The 15,887-nt window shown below is 43.7% G+C and overlaps 1 protein-coding gene across 1 annotated transcript; it reads left to right on the top strand.

Moving 5' to 3' along the window:
* Positions 1 to 1,638: 1,638 nt before the first annotated feature.
* ENC1 (ectodermal-neural cortex 1) lies at positions 1,639 to 13,797 on the top strand. The gene is made up of 3 exons (XM_059492874.1): positions 1,639 to 1,678; positions 6,541 to 8,354; positions 11,810 to 13,797. The coding sequence occupies exon 2, from the start codon at positions 6,553 to 6,555 to the stop codon at positions 8,320 to 8,322; it is 1,770 nt and encodes a 589-aa protein (XP_059348857.1). The 5' UTR covers positions 1,639 to 1,678; positions 6,541 to 6,552; the 3' UTR covers positions 8,323 to 8,354; positions 11,810 to 13,797.
* The last annotated feature ends 2,090 nt before the right edge of the window (positions 13,798 to 15,887 follow it).

Raw genomic sequence — 15,887 nt, 5'->3', positions numbered from 1 at the left:
GGGAAAATAGGATCAAGGCATTTTATGGTTATGTTACAATGAAAGGAAAAACCTGGACTCATAATGTGGACAATACAATGTGCAAAAATGTTGAACATTCAGAGTCTAATCGAAAATCCTCTACAGGTACATGGCTCAAGTGAACATTGGTGTCCATGAATATCCCTTGTGCAAGGCTGTTTACAATTTACAACAGCTTCTCACACCTAAGCAACTCTGAAACATTCTTTATTACATACAGATGTGCAACATTTTGAGACCATGCAACCTACAGCCTTCATGTTGTAAGAAAACAATATTGTAACAAGAAATAATCTATGAAACAAATTACTCTTTAATCTGCTCCCTGTTCAGCTCTGCTCTCCAGGTTTGCGTATGCCCACAGGATGTCTAGAATTACAGATGTGTCCTGCTGTACACTAAATGTGTGCTAATCTGCAGAGACTGGAGTCCAGCAACACAAATATAAATAACGCTCTGCATGTTAGCAAATTGCTTGCAGGGCATTCTTTATTTCAGCAGGAGACATTTTATTATGAAGAATGGTCAAATTCTCCAAACAACTATATTCAAAAAGAAGCTTGCTGCTGGCGCAATTGTTCTTATCTTCGTTAAAGCCTCTTTAGACTAATACCATTGCTTTAAGTGATATTAACAAATCGTAAACTAACAATATGGGCAATGTTTAGCACGGTACCTTATGTTTTTCTTATACAGAACCACACAATACCATTATGTAAACACTGTTGTTTTGTCTAGAAAATGTTTATTGTTGAAATCGGCCTTTTGCACAAATGCGTTTTTCACATACTTTGTTAACTGGGAAATAACTAAAGCCAGGCTTCCCTTTGTGCTGAGGGAGCATTGCACTGGGCAGCTATGAAAGGGCAGCTCTGCCAAGGCCTCCCGAGCGCGCTCGGCCCGCGGTGGCTCCGCGGCACGGCCCGGGGACGAGCAGGGCCCGGCGACGGGCTCGGGGCTTGCGGTGCCCGGGCTCCTCCGCGCCCTCCCGGCCGCTCCCGGGGCGCCCAGGAGGAGTTTCCCACCGTCTGCCCTGCTCGGTCTTCGCCACCCGACGGGACACGCCACGAGGACCGGCACCCCTCCCGGCCGCGCGGCGTTTTCGCTGCCTGCTCGGCGGGGCGCACCCCTTGCACACCCGGAGCAGGAGCTCCTACAGCGAGTGCCTGCTCCGCCCGGCCCCGCGGGGCCCCCACAGGCAGGGTGGGCAAGGCAGGAAGCAGAGGCCATCCCGCAGCCCCGTCCGCGGCGACACGAGACGCCCGCCGCACCTTCCGCGCCGCCGGCCGGGACAGCAACTGCGAGCGCGCTGCCCTCGCCCTGCCGTCCCTCCCCTGCCTGTCACTCACAGGCTGTGCATAAAGCCTCCCCCCGCCCCCCAGCCCATATACCCCTTCTCCGCTCCGCCGCCGCGACAGAGCTGCGGTCGGCGTGCCAGCAGTAGCTGGAGCCGCTCTTTCCCTTTCTTCCGTCCCTCTTCCCTACCTCCCGCCCTCCTTCCGCGACCCGCCTCCCGCCGGCGGCACCAGCTCCGCCCGGCGCTGCTGCTCGCCCGCCGCGTCTCCGCGGCCCCGCCGGACCGGCACAGCCCAGCTCCTCTCCCATGCGCGGCGCTGCGTCGCCCACGGACCTCCGCGCTCGCTCGGGAGCCGCTGCTGTAAGTTGGTGCCGCCGGCCCGGAGCAGCGTCCGGCACGGAGGGGAGGCGGGGAGGCAGAGGCTGCGGGGCAGAGCTTGCGGGGCAGAGCTGTGGGGCAGAGCTTGCGGGGCAGAGCTTGCGGGGCAGAGCTGCGGGGCAGAGCTGTGGGGCAGAGCTGTGGGGCAGAGCTTGGGGGACAGAGCTGGGGGCAGAGCTTGCGGGGCAGAGCTGGGGGCAGAGCTTGCGGGGCAGAGCTTGCGGGGCAGAGCTTGCGGGGCAGAGCTTGCGGGGCAGAGCTGGGGGCAGAGCTGGGGGCAGAGCTTGCGGGGCAGAGCTTGCGGGGCAGAGCTTGCGGGGCAGAGCTGGGGGGCAGAGCTGGGGAGCAGAGCTGCCGCCGCGCTGCCGGCGGTGCTTCTCCGGCTGGAGCCGGGCTGCCTTGTTGGTCCCCGGCACAGGCGCAGGCTGGCCCTCCTCCGCCCTATCCGGAACGCCAGGTACCAGCGGGCACTGGTGGGTAGACATTCGCGGTGATTTGCTATCTCCTGTACTCGGCTGCCCTCGGAAAGCGTGGGCTCCTATTACGGAGGTTGCTAGCCTCCCTGTTGGGCTTCAGCTTCCTGCCTGGGGCCCCGAGCGGTCCCGAGCATCCCTCCCTCAGCGGGCGTGAGGCAGGGCAGGGAATGAGCCAGCGCCTCGCTGCTCCCGAGCGGGCTGCGGCGCTGCTCTCCCTGCGCCGGTACAGAAACTTTTGCACGTGGTTGTTGCTCTATAAAGCAAACTAAATGCATTTTAGCTTCTCACACAGGTTTTTATATCAGTCTGGGAAGAAGCTCTTTGAGTTTCTTCTCAGAGACGGAGTTATTTAGGTGTTTTGATGGGGCGAACTGAGGGGAATTTAGAGTCGCGTTTCTTTGTTTGCATGTGGTGAGCTGTAGTGCATTCCTAGCAGGAGCAGCGTGTTCTGCTTTCTGTCTCGCTGCAGGTTCTAGGCAGCCACTGATTTTGAAGACTTTAGGCAGTGTCACGGTTTGCCTCTGCCACACTGATAGCATCGGTGCAGATTTAGCCATGGAAAGCGGTGTTAGTTACATCGACGGGATGATCAGCAGATTTCCTCTCTTTAGGTTGTTTCACTGATTCTAAAGAAAAACGCAACCACTAGTGTGTAATTACACAGTCATATTTAAATTAGCGTGCATCAGGGATGTGTCAGTAATTTGAAAATACTTGATTTTTCTTTTGACTTAGGCTGAGATCTGCATGCTATAAAACTGTTAAGGAGGACAAGGAGCCTGTTGTTTAGTCTTAAAGTAGTGTTTACTACTGGGCTGCTGTGACAAGTAGCCTGTTGAAGTGTAAATATAAATCAGACTTGGTTCAACCTCTGTTCCTAGATAAAATCTATATCTGTAATTTACTGACCACTTCTTGTCTTTTACATACAAATACTTTTTCTAAGGAAAGAAATGCCTGAAGGGAATTGGCTAATATTATTCAAGATGAACACTTGATCACTGACAGTAAATTACCTCTGCTGAAGTATTTGAGGCGTGCATAATTTCCAACACTAAGTAGAGAAATTGGAGATGTTATTTTTGCGTTTTAGTATTCTTCTAGATTCTGGATTGACCTAATTTACAGAAACACTGCCTGTTAGTGAATGATGGTACTTGCTTCTAAGGGTGTTTGTTCAGCTAGTCTATGTGCAAACGCATCTCAGCACCACACTGGAGGAAGAAGATGTGTATAGATATATATCTTTGTTCTGTTTGGGGAAATATGTTAGCTTATCTTAATTGTGAATTGGCATATTTTGAATTCCTCTCAATAGATGCCATTGTGATGATAAAAGCAATCTTACAGGAACAGTTCAAGACCAGCATATGTGAAATCTACTTCTCACCAAGAGACTAAGGCTTCTGTAATAGTAGGGTGAAATGCTGAGTGCCTTATTCAGTAGCTGTTTGGGAGGGGGTCTTTATACAATTTTTTTTTTTTTTTTTTTACAGTGGTATTTGTTACTATGGCTGTGGGTGGGCTTTGGGTAACAGACAATGATCTGTTCCTCCCCTCTGCATGTGGTCTGTAGTTCACTAGCCTGCACGGTATGCATAACTGCAGGGTGGTTTTTTTATGTTTGCCTCTATTTTGTTGTGGTTATGGGCTCATTCTGAATGGTGCTGAACAAGCGTTGCTCATGGGAGTACAGAGCCTGGTGAAAGATCTAAGTCCCTGCATCTGCAGCCTCTGATATGAACTTTACCTGCCCTATTCCTGAACCCTGTGTGCATGACGAAAGAAAGTTTTCAGTAAACTCTGAATTCCCTTAATATGTGGGGTCAAAGAAGAGAACCTGTGTTTTCATAGAGATCCTGACATGCCTAGACTGTGATGTCTACACTCACATTCGCCTAACTGGAATGGAGTGTGGGGGGCAGTGGCCGTGTTCACATACTGGTTGTTCTGTTGTCTCTGATCAGTGGGGTGTTTAGCTCCAATCCTGCTCCCTGGTGAGGAACCTTCAAAGAGTAAGTCCTCAGTGTGAGGAAAACCTGCCTGTAGAGATTCAGCGAATACTGTGCCTTGCATCATAACAGCATTTAAGACAGTAAAGTGCCTGGAAAAGTTTGAAAAATATGACAGTAAAGTGTTCAGCTTCTGATTTGTGTCATCAAGCTGCTTGTATACTAGTATTCCAGGCCTTGACCTTTCTGTAATAATTCAGTTCCAGGAGATTTCAAGTTGTAAATGGTCAGTATCTTATTTTTGGCTGTAGGTTAAGTGGGTTATTTTAGTCTGAGATTAGTGCTCAAGATCCTCAAATGACATCTGGGTATTTTTTTGCCAGACAATACAACTTCATTAAAGGTCATATGATTTTCCTTGTAAAAGAGTTTGTGTTTTGAAGACTTTTGAAGCTGACTTAAGTTGTTCTGTGCTTAGTGCGTTTAATAGGTTGGCCTAGGGAGCACTGGTGTGATCCCTTACTAAGCTTTTGCTTAGGCAGAGTGAGACAGATACTCTGCCTTGTAGCTCTGATGTGTAGGACTCCTCTCTGTTTTGGAGGAATTTGGATTGTGCACCATATATTGGGTAGTGTTGCTTGCTATTTTCAATCCCAGTTAAATTTCATAGGGCAAATTGTGTTTCCTATTAAAGGAAGTGGGCTATGGTAGTTTTACAGGAAGGTGTCTCTCTATTCTTTACTTTAAGTTGGGTTTAAGGTTTTTTTTTGTAACGGAAGGGAAAGGTGTAACACAGACTTGCTGTTGTTCAATATGGTGAATCAATTGTATTAGCACAGAGTGTGGAGGATGGTACTGGTTGTGCTGCAGTTAGACTGCAGGTGTTGCATGTTCCATATACACAGATTGCTTGTTCTGAAATGGAGTCTGCTGTTCAAATTGAATGTGTGGTTTTGAGTTTCTCAATATTTCTGGTCATATGAATCAAGGAAAATACATCTATTAAAAATGCTGGTTTTGAGACTTGTAAAGCTCATGTATTATCTTGAAGCATGAAGTGTGGGAATGAAATTCTGCAATTCAGTACCGCTTAAAGATGCTCTAGTATATGGAAATGTCTGTGTGAGAGCAAAGTGTATCCACATTAAAAACCTTCACAAGTGGCCCCAGGTGCTCTGACTTAGGACATTGCATGCTTTCCAGGTAGACCTTTTAGCTAGTTCTTTATTTGAAAGTGCAGTAAGAGGTACTCTGGACATGCAAATAGCTTAGTAATTAGTCAGATTTTGTTCTTGGCTTTTGCTGAGGTTTTTCTGCAGTTTGGAGAGAGAGAAGTGAGATATTTCAGTACCAGTCACAGCCACAGCTTGCCCTGAGTTCTTTATGTTTCATCTCCCACTATTTGCACTGTGGCTTTCTGGCCATTACCTTTATATCGCTGTCAATATTCCTCCCTTACCCTATACTCCATACCATTCTGACTTGACTCTTAGTTAAATCTGGAAACTTGCTGTAATTATACATAGGCCTGCACATCATGGCGTGTAACGGTAACATTCACCTCTAAACAGATCTGAGTAGGGTTTTGTTTTTTAGGAATAGGGCAGGATGGAATAGTTTTATGCCTCTTCAGAAGTTCAGAATGAGCAATGGCTTAAGCTCTGAGGACCTGACGCTCCAGGTGGCTTCAGAGGCAGTGTCTCAGTGACTGGTGGTGAAAACATGTTTTTCTGCGACACTGCCTAAGTATATGCTAAATCACTATAACAAACAGACGCTGAATTCTATGAAATAAAGGTGGAATCTGTGGATTTTACTAATCTTATTTTTTTTTACAGTTACACAAGTCTAAATATATGATACCAGGGTTTTATTTTAAAGTTTGTGGGTTTTTTGTTTTCATTTTGTGTTGTTGCATATGGAATCACTATACCAAAGGGAAGCTTCCTAATGGGATTAGTAGGTTTTTGTTCTCTATGCAGCTTTTGACATTCCTTAGGTATTCTGTCTGGTAGCTCTTCCTGCTATGATTCAGTACAGGAGAATGTTTCAAGCGTGTGCATGTGTATGTATATAATGAATCAGCTGGTCTAGGTTGGGGATGGGTGAGAAAATCAGTCCAGGTTCATTTTCTTTCTCCAACTTACTTGCTTACTGTATTGCTATGAAAGTTGGAGATCAGGTTTCCCAAGATAAACCTGCTCTTGGGCAACAAATTTAGAGTATGTAATTTATGAATCTCAGCTTACAAAAAAAAAAATGCATGCCAAAGGGAGATGTAATTCTCTGTCCGCTCAGCTGTAAATTAAGGCTTTTTCTTCCCCATCCTGTAGTGAATAATAGACACATTTTTTGATATGTAAAACTAAAAATGGTTTTGACTTTTATTTATTTTAAATTTTTTCTTTGCTTATAGGTGTGAAAGAAAATGTCAGTCAGCATGCATGAAAATCGCAAGTCCAGGGCCAGTACTGGCTCCATAAACATATACTTGTTCCACAAGTCATCCTATGCTGATAGTGTCCTTACTCACCTAAACCTTCTGCGTCAGCAGCGTCTCTTTACAGATGTACTTCTCCATGCTGGAAACAGGTCATTCCCCTGCCACAGAGCAGTTCTAGCTGCTTGTAGCCGCTATTTTGAAGCAATGTTCAGCGGAGGACTGAAAGAGAGCCAGGACAGTGAAGTCAACTTTCACAACTCTATTCACCCAGAAGTCCTGGAGCTTCTTCTGGACTATGCCTATTCCTCCAGAGTTATCATCAATGAGGAAAATGCAGAGTCACTGCTGGAGGCTGGTGACATGCTGGAGTTTCAGGACATTCGGGATGCTTGTGCAGAGTTTCTGGAGAAAAACCTTCATCCCACCAACTGTCTTGGGATGCTGCTGCTGTCAGATGCTCATCAGTGTACCAAGCTGTATGAGCTCTCTTGGAGGATGTGCCTTAGCAACTTCCAGAGTATCAGTAAAAGCGAAGACTTCCTCCAGCTGCCAAAAGACATGGTAGTGCAGCTCCTTTCCAGTGAAGAATTAGAAACTGAAGATGAAAGGCTGGTATATGAATCGGCTATTAACTGGGTCAACTATGACCTGAGTAAGCGTCACTGTTACCTGCCAGAGCTACTGCAGACAGTGAGACTGGCCCTCCTGCCAGCCATATACCTTATGGAGAATGTGGCCATGGAAGAACTTATCACCAAGCAAAGGAAAAGCAACGAGATTGTAGAAGAATCAATAAGATGCAAGTTGAAGATCTTGCAGAATGATGGAGTGGTCACCAGCTTGTGTGCCAGACCCCGAAAAACTGGCCATTCACTTTTTCTTTTAGGTGGCCAAACCTTTATGTGTGACAAGCTGTACTTGGTGGATCAAAAGGCAAAGGCGATCATTCCAAAGGCTGATATTCCAAGCCCACGGAAAGAGTTCAGTGCTTGTGCCATAGGCTGCAAGGTGTATATCACTGGGGGACGAGGATCAGAAAATGGGGTCTCCAAAGACGTGTGGGTGTATGACACCCTTCATGAGGAGTGGTCGAAGGCTGCTCCCATGCTGGTGGCTAGGTTTGGCCATGGCTCTGCCGAACTTAAGCACTGTTTGTATGTAGTAGGGGGGCACACTGCAGCAACTGGTTGCCTTCCAGCTTCCCCTTCAGTATCCCTGAAGCAAGTAGAACAGTACGACCCTGTGACCAACAAATGGACCATGGTTGCCCCACTGCGAGAGGGAGTGAGCAATGCAGCTGTTGTCAGTGCGAAGCTGAAGCTGTTTGCTTTTGGTGGTACCAGTGTTAGCCATGACAAGCTGCCCAAAGTCCAGTGCTATGATCAGTGTGAAAACAGATGGACTGTACCAGCCACCTGCCCCCAGCCCTGGCGCTACACAGCTGCAGCTGTTCTGGGAAACCAGATTTTTATTATGGGTGGAGATACTGAATTCTCTGCATGCTCTGCTTATAAATTCAATAGTGAGGCATACCAGTGGACTAAGGTGGGAGATGTGACAGCGAAGCGAATGAGCTGCCATGCAGTGGCTTCTGGAAACAAATTGTATGCGGTTGGAGGCTACTTTGGCATTCAGCGGTGCAAGACGTTGCACTGCTACGATCCCACGTTAGATGCGTGGAACAGCATAACAACTGTGCCCTATTCATTAATTCCCGCGGCATTTGTCAGCACATGGAAGCACCTCCCCTCCTAATTGTGTATTTGTTGGCAATTACAAGTTATCAGGTAAGAAATAACACCTTTGAATTTCACTGTAATAATGCTTTTCAAAAAACATTTCAGCAGCAGCTCTGAGGAGGGGTGAGTATGTTTGATGCAGTTTTACATCTGGATCACCTGAGACACATATGTTCATGGGCTGTTGAAAGCCAGGCACCACATCTATGACAATACCAGATCCTGGAAGTAGTTTGCCACATATTGTGCACCAGCCTTTACAAGGCCTTTTCCTCTATGATTTAGATGTAAAGGACTAAGCAAAAATAGCATTTTCAACTTGTGTGGAAATGCAGATAATCTTTTTAAAATTGTCTCTGGCTCTTAAGTACTAAATGCATGATAAACAAAGGTTCCACTGCCAGTTGTCTGATGACGGAGACTAGGTCACTTTGCATCCAGTAGCAGTACCCAAAAAAGATACAGAAAATTTTGATCTGAAGCCTCATACTGAATTCACTTGACTTTTCATGCAGACAGCCTTCAGAGAAAGCTGCTGTCTTATGATAGGTGTTTTACAGGGAGTTCAGGCCTAATTTTCAATCTCAGCTAGACAACGTGGTTGCATCTTCATGGACTCAGGTTGCATTTTCTCCATTGTAACACTTTAAAATACAGACTTTTCAAAATACTTATGCTTATATATGTTGAACTAGGTATAGTGTCAGGAAGATATGTAATTAATATTGCAGCCTGAAATAATTACTAGTCTATAGCACACACTGTTCCAAAACAATTTAATTATACATAATGGGCCAGGTTCTTACCAGATGCAACTTCAGCATTGTATCTTCTCACAAGCAAGTCTGAATTTGGTCTTGCTTGATGGGTTGTTGTGCATTTCTTATTTTTGGGCAGAGGGGAGAAGATTTTTGCTATTCATCTGTGTATTTTGCAACAAACCTGGTAGACTCCCATTTGTGTTGTGTTGCTTTTATTCCCTATTTCCTCCTTGTGGCTTTAGTGCAAAATTAGTTACTCCCAGTAACTATAACTGATAAAAATAGTGATGTCCTTGATCCTAAATAATCAGTGCCCTGTGAATGGTAGTTTCTTTTTGCATATGAGCAGTGTATATTGTACCCATGAAGACAGGCAGGTGATACGAAAAAGGCAAACAAATACAGTTGCAGTAATTAAACAAGCTATTCATGTGCCTCTGGGTTACTGAAAAGTTCAGACTGAAGAGGTTGTCCAGAATATAGGAAGAAGTTGTTGTGCGTAAAGACTTTTCTAGGTTCTTCTGTTTGGGACAGATCATTGGGGAAGGTTTTTTGGTATTCTTTGCAGCAGTAGATATTTGCCTGACTCTTGCAGTAAATGCAAGCCCCAAAGGCCTTTGAAGCCGTGTAGATAGGGCAGACAGTTACTTCTGTAGTTGTCTTTCAGTTGACTGGGACTTTTGATTGAGTAAAGAATACAAGGTTGGGCCCATGCAAAGCAGCAGCTCAGCTTTGAAATCTATGGTGAAATTGGGCAGTGTTGTGCCATGATGCTCTGCTCTCAGGTGATTGTTTGCCTTGAAAACACTCTGCCCTCTGCCTTCTCCCCACTTTGTTTTTCCAGACTTTTCTTTGGAAAGCAGATTAAACTCTAGAGACTTACCAGGTCGTGGTCACTGACTGTAATTGCCCCCCAAAAGCAAATGGAAGTCCTCATTTCTGTGTGTCAGCTTCCTCCCTAGCTGAGAACTACATCTCGATATCTTCAGTTAATTTGTATTATTACTGCAGAATTTATGCAGTTCTCAGTGTTATCAGAATGGCAGTATTGAATGCCTGGACTCAGGTCTGTGCCAAGAAAAATATTGACTTACTCTTCTGAGTCTCACTTAATTGTTCTGGAGTTTACAGTGCATGAGGGAATGTTTTATTTTGAAAAAGAGTTCTCTGAATATAACGGTGCAAAAAGCTTTCCTGTACTCTGCAGTATCTCGTTAAAAGCCATTATTTTATCTTCACTAACACACAAGATATCTGGCTTAACTAGCGCACAAGATAAGTGAATGTAGCTGTAGTCTGAAATCTATCCAGTGCTGTGTGCTCATCCAGTAAGTAGGTTGCTTTTTTTCCTTCTGACTCCTGCTGCTTTGTCAGTGGGTGGGAGGGCCAAAAAGGAAATTACTTGTGATTACTCTGTTTTCATGGTGCTGTGTGGCCCCAGTCTGACAGCTTTCAGGAAGACTTCAGTCTGCTTTGTCGTGTTCCTTAAACTTGGGAGTTTTGGGTTGGGTTTTTTCCCCTCTGTTTTGGAATTATTTATGACTTTTTTTAAAGTTCAGCCCATGACAAGAAACACTGTTTTGACTTCCATGTTGATAGTCTGTTTTGATGGGAAGAATGTCATGCTATACTGAAGAATACCTAGAGAAGACTAATCAATACTGAGTGGACCCTTTTTTTAGACGTAAAAAAAATAGCCCACACTGGCAAAAACACTATGGACTGTTATGGAGGCTGGGTTGTTTCCTGTGAATGTTCCCTGTTGTTCTTAGACATCACGGCCTGAGAGAGATGTGGTGTGTTCAAAGGGTCTGTGAGTGCACTAGAGCTCATTTGCATTATAATGAAGTAGGATTTGCCTTCTAAAATTGTAGCAGCGCTGTCAGAATTATTGTGATAAACTGATGATGGTTTGGAAGCTGGGATTTTGATACAGCTTCAGAGTGAAAAAGCAAAGCACAATCTCAGCATCCAAAGGCTGAGTTTCTTATTGAATAATTGATTTTATAAAGGACTCCAGGATGGATTTATTGGTGGATGGTATACTGCTGTTTGAAAAGAAATTAGGCAGACTTTTTCTGAAAATAAGAGTAGATGTATTTTAAGCAAGGGAATTCTATGGCCCTCTCTGTTGTGAGTAAATTAAACTCAGAATTTGTGAAGGTGAACAGAGGTATTGGGACAAGACACTTTCAGCTTCTCTTCTGCTTTGCTCCAACCAGGTTGGTTTTGGCTGAGATATAGAAAAAACTCTGCACTGAGTGTTCATGTGTTTTTTTGTGAAAGAGAAGTTACGAAAGGTTGTTTATTTATAACAGGTCCACAAACGTAAGATTTTAGGGGAACATAAAAATGTAGAAGTATGCAGGATACAGAGTCTTATCAGTTTAAAGTGTATCAGGGCACTTTGATTTAGGTTTCAAGTGACTGAATTTATACCCAAAACATTAGTTAGTCTTTTTGCCGTCAATAGGAAAGTTTGCAGAGTAGTGTTAGCAGAATAATAACATCAGAATCTGTCCCTAAATAATTATGTTCTTGACTCATTTATGTATTAGTAGTTGGTTATTGCACAAGAACCTTGAGGTTCAGGGTGGGCAGGGAAGCCCATCAACTGGGTTGTATCCTAAGCCTAGCTTTTAGATTTTCTTTGACATCTAACAAAAAACCTTATGGTATATTGTTGCAGCAAAACCTTTTAAGTAATTTCTCCTTTCCTTCCACCTCTTCCCATGCTTTCAGTTTACTCCTTTATTTGGAGAAGATAATTGGAACCTCAGATCTGGAGAAGTTTTTATGAAGAAAAATCATTCAGCGTTTCTTGCATTTGAAGAAAATCATCTGCACCTTGTAAATTATCCAACCCAGACATGAAGGAATGGGAGAAGAAACCCCTGTCTTTAGTGCTTCAACACGTGGTTTAAATATGAATGGACAAACCTTGTGCTAGTAATTGTGGATTAATGCCCATGTTAATCAGTCCTTCAAAGATGAAAAAAACAGAGACAGAACGTCTCTTAGCTGTGCACCACACATCACTTGATTTCCATGGACCCCACTGTTTTTATGTGAAATTTGAAATGGTTGTCACCTCTCTTTGTAATGGTTTGAAGTGCCAGCGCCAGCTGCAGGGGCAGCAGGCCAGGTCTGAAACAGCAAGATGCTGCTGTGAATGAAGATACAACAGCATTGCTGCTGAGCTCTGCTGACTGGAGTGTGCTTGCCTGTGGGCAGTGCCCACAGCATCTGTTACACCCTGTGTTGCATTGTCCCGTGTGCAGTAAGTGACCTTCTGTTCATAAGGACCAGTCCAGTGGTGAAATGTTTTTGCAGCAGTGGGGAACAAACATTACAGCCCCAAAATGCTCATTGTTCCGGTTCTTTCCTGTATTTATAATTCAGTCTGTCCCTTTCCTATTGTATTAGTTGTTGTAGATATAGTTATTTATTGTTCAATGCTTGCATGCTGAAACAATGCCTGCAATTGTCTTCATGTTGCAAGGGCTTGTGTGAATTGTATGTTTTGCACATATTGTGATTGCTGACTTGCTCTGCTGCACAAAGAAAGAAAACTGTTGGGTAACAGTTGGAGGTGGGAGGGAGGAGTGGCTTCCCAGTCGGAAATGGAAGGATTACAAGACAGGATTTAAAGTTACACGTGTACTAAAGGAAGAAGCCATGGAGGTCACTTTCTCAGGCCACCAGCTCCCCAGGTTGCATGTGGTGTGTCTTGTAGATGGTGTCCTTGCAACATTTCATTTGTTGGTCATGCCTTTCAATTTCTAACCTGGAAATAGCCAAAGTCTCTTGCAACACTCGCTTTGTGCAGCTTCCTGATTGCAATGCAAATACTGTGGAAGAGCTTCTGGATACCAAGCCCAGATGAAGTCATTGTCCAAACTTATTTATTTATTTATTGGGTTGGAGGAGGGTTACCTACAATATAGCCACATTGTCCTGAAGGAGTGGAGAATGGTGATTCAAGAATAAAAACAAAAAAGAAAACCTCAGCATAGGTTAATGATGAAGTCTTAAAAAAAAAAGAAGAAGAAAGAGCAGCAATTTTGCACTGACTGGATTGCCTCATCCATCTGGATTTCAGATCATCTGAGTGGCCAGATGTCAAAGACCCAAGTGCTCTAGAAAAATTCTTATGGGGATAGAAAATGAATTTCAAACCTCTTATCTTAAAAAGAAAAAAAAAAGCCCTCAAACTCTGCTGCTTTTTATTTTTGTTATCCAGGTGTGTCTTTAATCACTTGGTTGCTCAGAAGCCTCAGATAATCCTGAGAAACCAAACTTTGATTTTTAAATAAAATTGTTTCTTATTATTCTGGTCTTTGGACAGAGATGAAGCTACTCTTTTCTTAGGAATTTCAGAAGCTTGTGTTTCACAGGTACTTTCTTTGCCAGATCCTGTAATGAAGCTTGTATTTTATTGTGTTTTTTCTTAAATGTTTCTGGAGCCCACTTAAACCGGCACATTCAGTAACATGGTTGGTGTGTGCTGTGGTATAAGTAAACAGCTGCATGTGTGCATGCAAAACAAAAATAGTCACATTTGTGATGCTTGCCTTTCTCTGTGTGAAAGTGATGTATTGGTGAAAGTTTTGTCATCTGAAAGTGTTTACATTGGTCACTGGAAGTTTCTCTGCGCTGCCTTATGTTTGATTTGCTGTTTGGAGTAGACTCTTTACATTTCAGAAATAAAGTATTTGGAGTTCTGTGAATACCGAGAGAACATTGATTAATAAGCAGTCATTTGCAGTTTTTAAAAGGGTGGGTTCCAGCTAGATGTGATAAAATTGTAGTTCCACTGATTAAACTGATTCCTAAAGTGGTAGATTAAAAAAGTATTTAAACCCACAGCCTGTCTAACCTTGCCCCCACTTAGACAACCTTTAGCAATAGGAAAACAGATTAGGATAGGTCTTCTTTCTATATCCCTGTACCTGCACAGGTTGCCATGTTGAAGCAAACAGCCTTGAATTTTTGTTGGTCTTTCATCTTGTGGATCACTCTCAGGAGTGAAGGGAGCCATAAAATCAGACTTCCTGTATTTTGCATGTCCTCTCCCCAGGCACTAGCAACTACATAAGGTACCAGGAAGTAAAGAACTCGGTCCCCAGGGGCCCCTGTGTTTGAATAAGGACATGTAGCTTTGAGGTATGTGTTCTCTGTCAAGCCGATCACAATCCAGAGGTGAAGCTGCCTTGCATCTGACTGTTTAGCTTATGAAATCTGTTTTGTAGCACCATTCAGCTTCCAAAAGTGGGATGAATTTTCTGCAGCTGTTTCCAAACTTGTGGTCTGCTTTCAAGTCCTCAATTAATTCCTGTGTGTAGGCTGAAGGAAACTGAAGTCAGGGTGGGCCTCCGGCTCTGCAGGGACTACAAGAGGCTCTTGCTCTATGAATTGTTGCGGGAATCCTGGCTGACTGTTTGACCATTTCAGCCCTGCGAAACACCCCAGACTTAGATAGAAGCAGTTCACAGCAGAGTGCGCACAAAAACCTTGGCATAAGATGGGAAGGTTCCTCTTATTTTGCAGGCTGGTTACTGTAGAAACATGTAACAAAGGACAGCCTTCCTCTTCTGGTGTAATTGTGCAGCCCCTTTTCTATATGTCTGACATCTGTCTGAGTAAGAGTGATTAGAACAGAATAATCTTCCCATTCCTGGCCATTGAAGATGTGGTTATTGTGCTAAAAGCAAACTGCAAGTGAAGAAGTAAAATTGTCTATGTTGTTTGCTACTATGTCTTAAGATTTTGTAAAACTCACATTTTTTCACAATGTGAAACTGAAGCTCAATAAATTATTAGATATTTCCTCTCCATGGAATGTTTATTTTAAGTGTTGTGTGTTCCTCCCCTCTTTCCTCACCACTAAATGCTTTGAATCCTTTATAATGCCCTTTTTTATGTCCTCTTAAAAGAAGCACATCAGCAACATGCAATTAAATGCTTTGGTTTAAGCTGCTGCTTCAGCTGCGCTTTCCTTTCCTTTGTTCTCTACTGCTGCTCTTACTATGATCTCTATCTCAAAGTTCAACAGTTAAAACTCAGCCTCAAAACGTTTAAGAACAGGAAATGCAAGTATGTTAGACCTTGCATTACAGTTTAGTTAGTGCCTGATACCACTTGGAAGTGGAATTAGGCATCTTGAATCCTTTCTGATTAGTCTCAAGTCAGAAAATCCTGGCTGCATGTAAAACATTCCAATTGTTTTATATACATGTATAGTCAAACTCTTTGACCTTTTCATCTTACTTATATTTTTGTGTGTACATTCTTAGCTTTGGGTTGGTTTTTTTGTTTGGTTGGTTGTTTGCTTAAATACCTTTTTAATGCTATTGATTTTCTACATTGGCTTAGCACCTGTCTGGCCTGAAAGAGTTTGCTGAACACTGTCCAGATATAAAGTAGCAAGTTTTCTGACATCTTCTAAATTACCTCTTTTAAAACTCTTGCAGCTGCCCTGTGAAAAGCCACAGGTTTCTTTCGGTCTTTCTTTGCTCCAAAGAGTTTGGCCCATAGTATTAAGTGACTTTCTGGCTTTGGCATGGCTTGTTTAAGCTGTGTTTGAGATATATGCCATCAGTTTTGGCTGATGGAGTAGGACACTTGGAGAATCTTTAAATATGAAGAATAACAGAAGAAATCAGCCTTTCCACAGAGCCAGGTAAGGTTAAATTAGTTTCTGTGATTATTGCAAGCTCTTTGCTGGACAATAACCTGGGTTGGTTTACTTTATTTGGATTTCACCAGGGCATGGGATGCTTACAGCAGCACTGGGCATGAACAAACTGCTGTAGAGTTA

Source organism: Ammospiza nelsoni, chromosome Z (genome assembly GCF_027579445.1).
Source record: "Ammospiza nelsoni isolate bAmmNel1 chromosome Z, bAmmNel1.pri, whole genome shotgun sequence".
Classification (NCBI taxonomy): domain Eukaryota; kingdom Metazoa; phylum Chordata; class Aves; order Passeriformes; family Passerellidae; genus Ammospiza; species Ammospiza nelsoni.
This window is presented reverse-complemented; position numbering and strand designations above follow the sequence as displayed.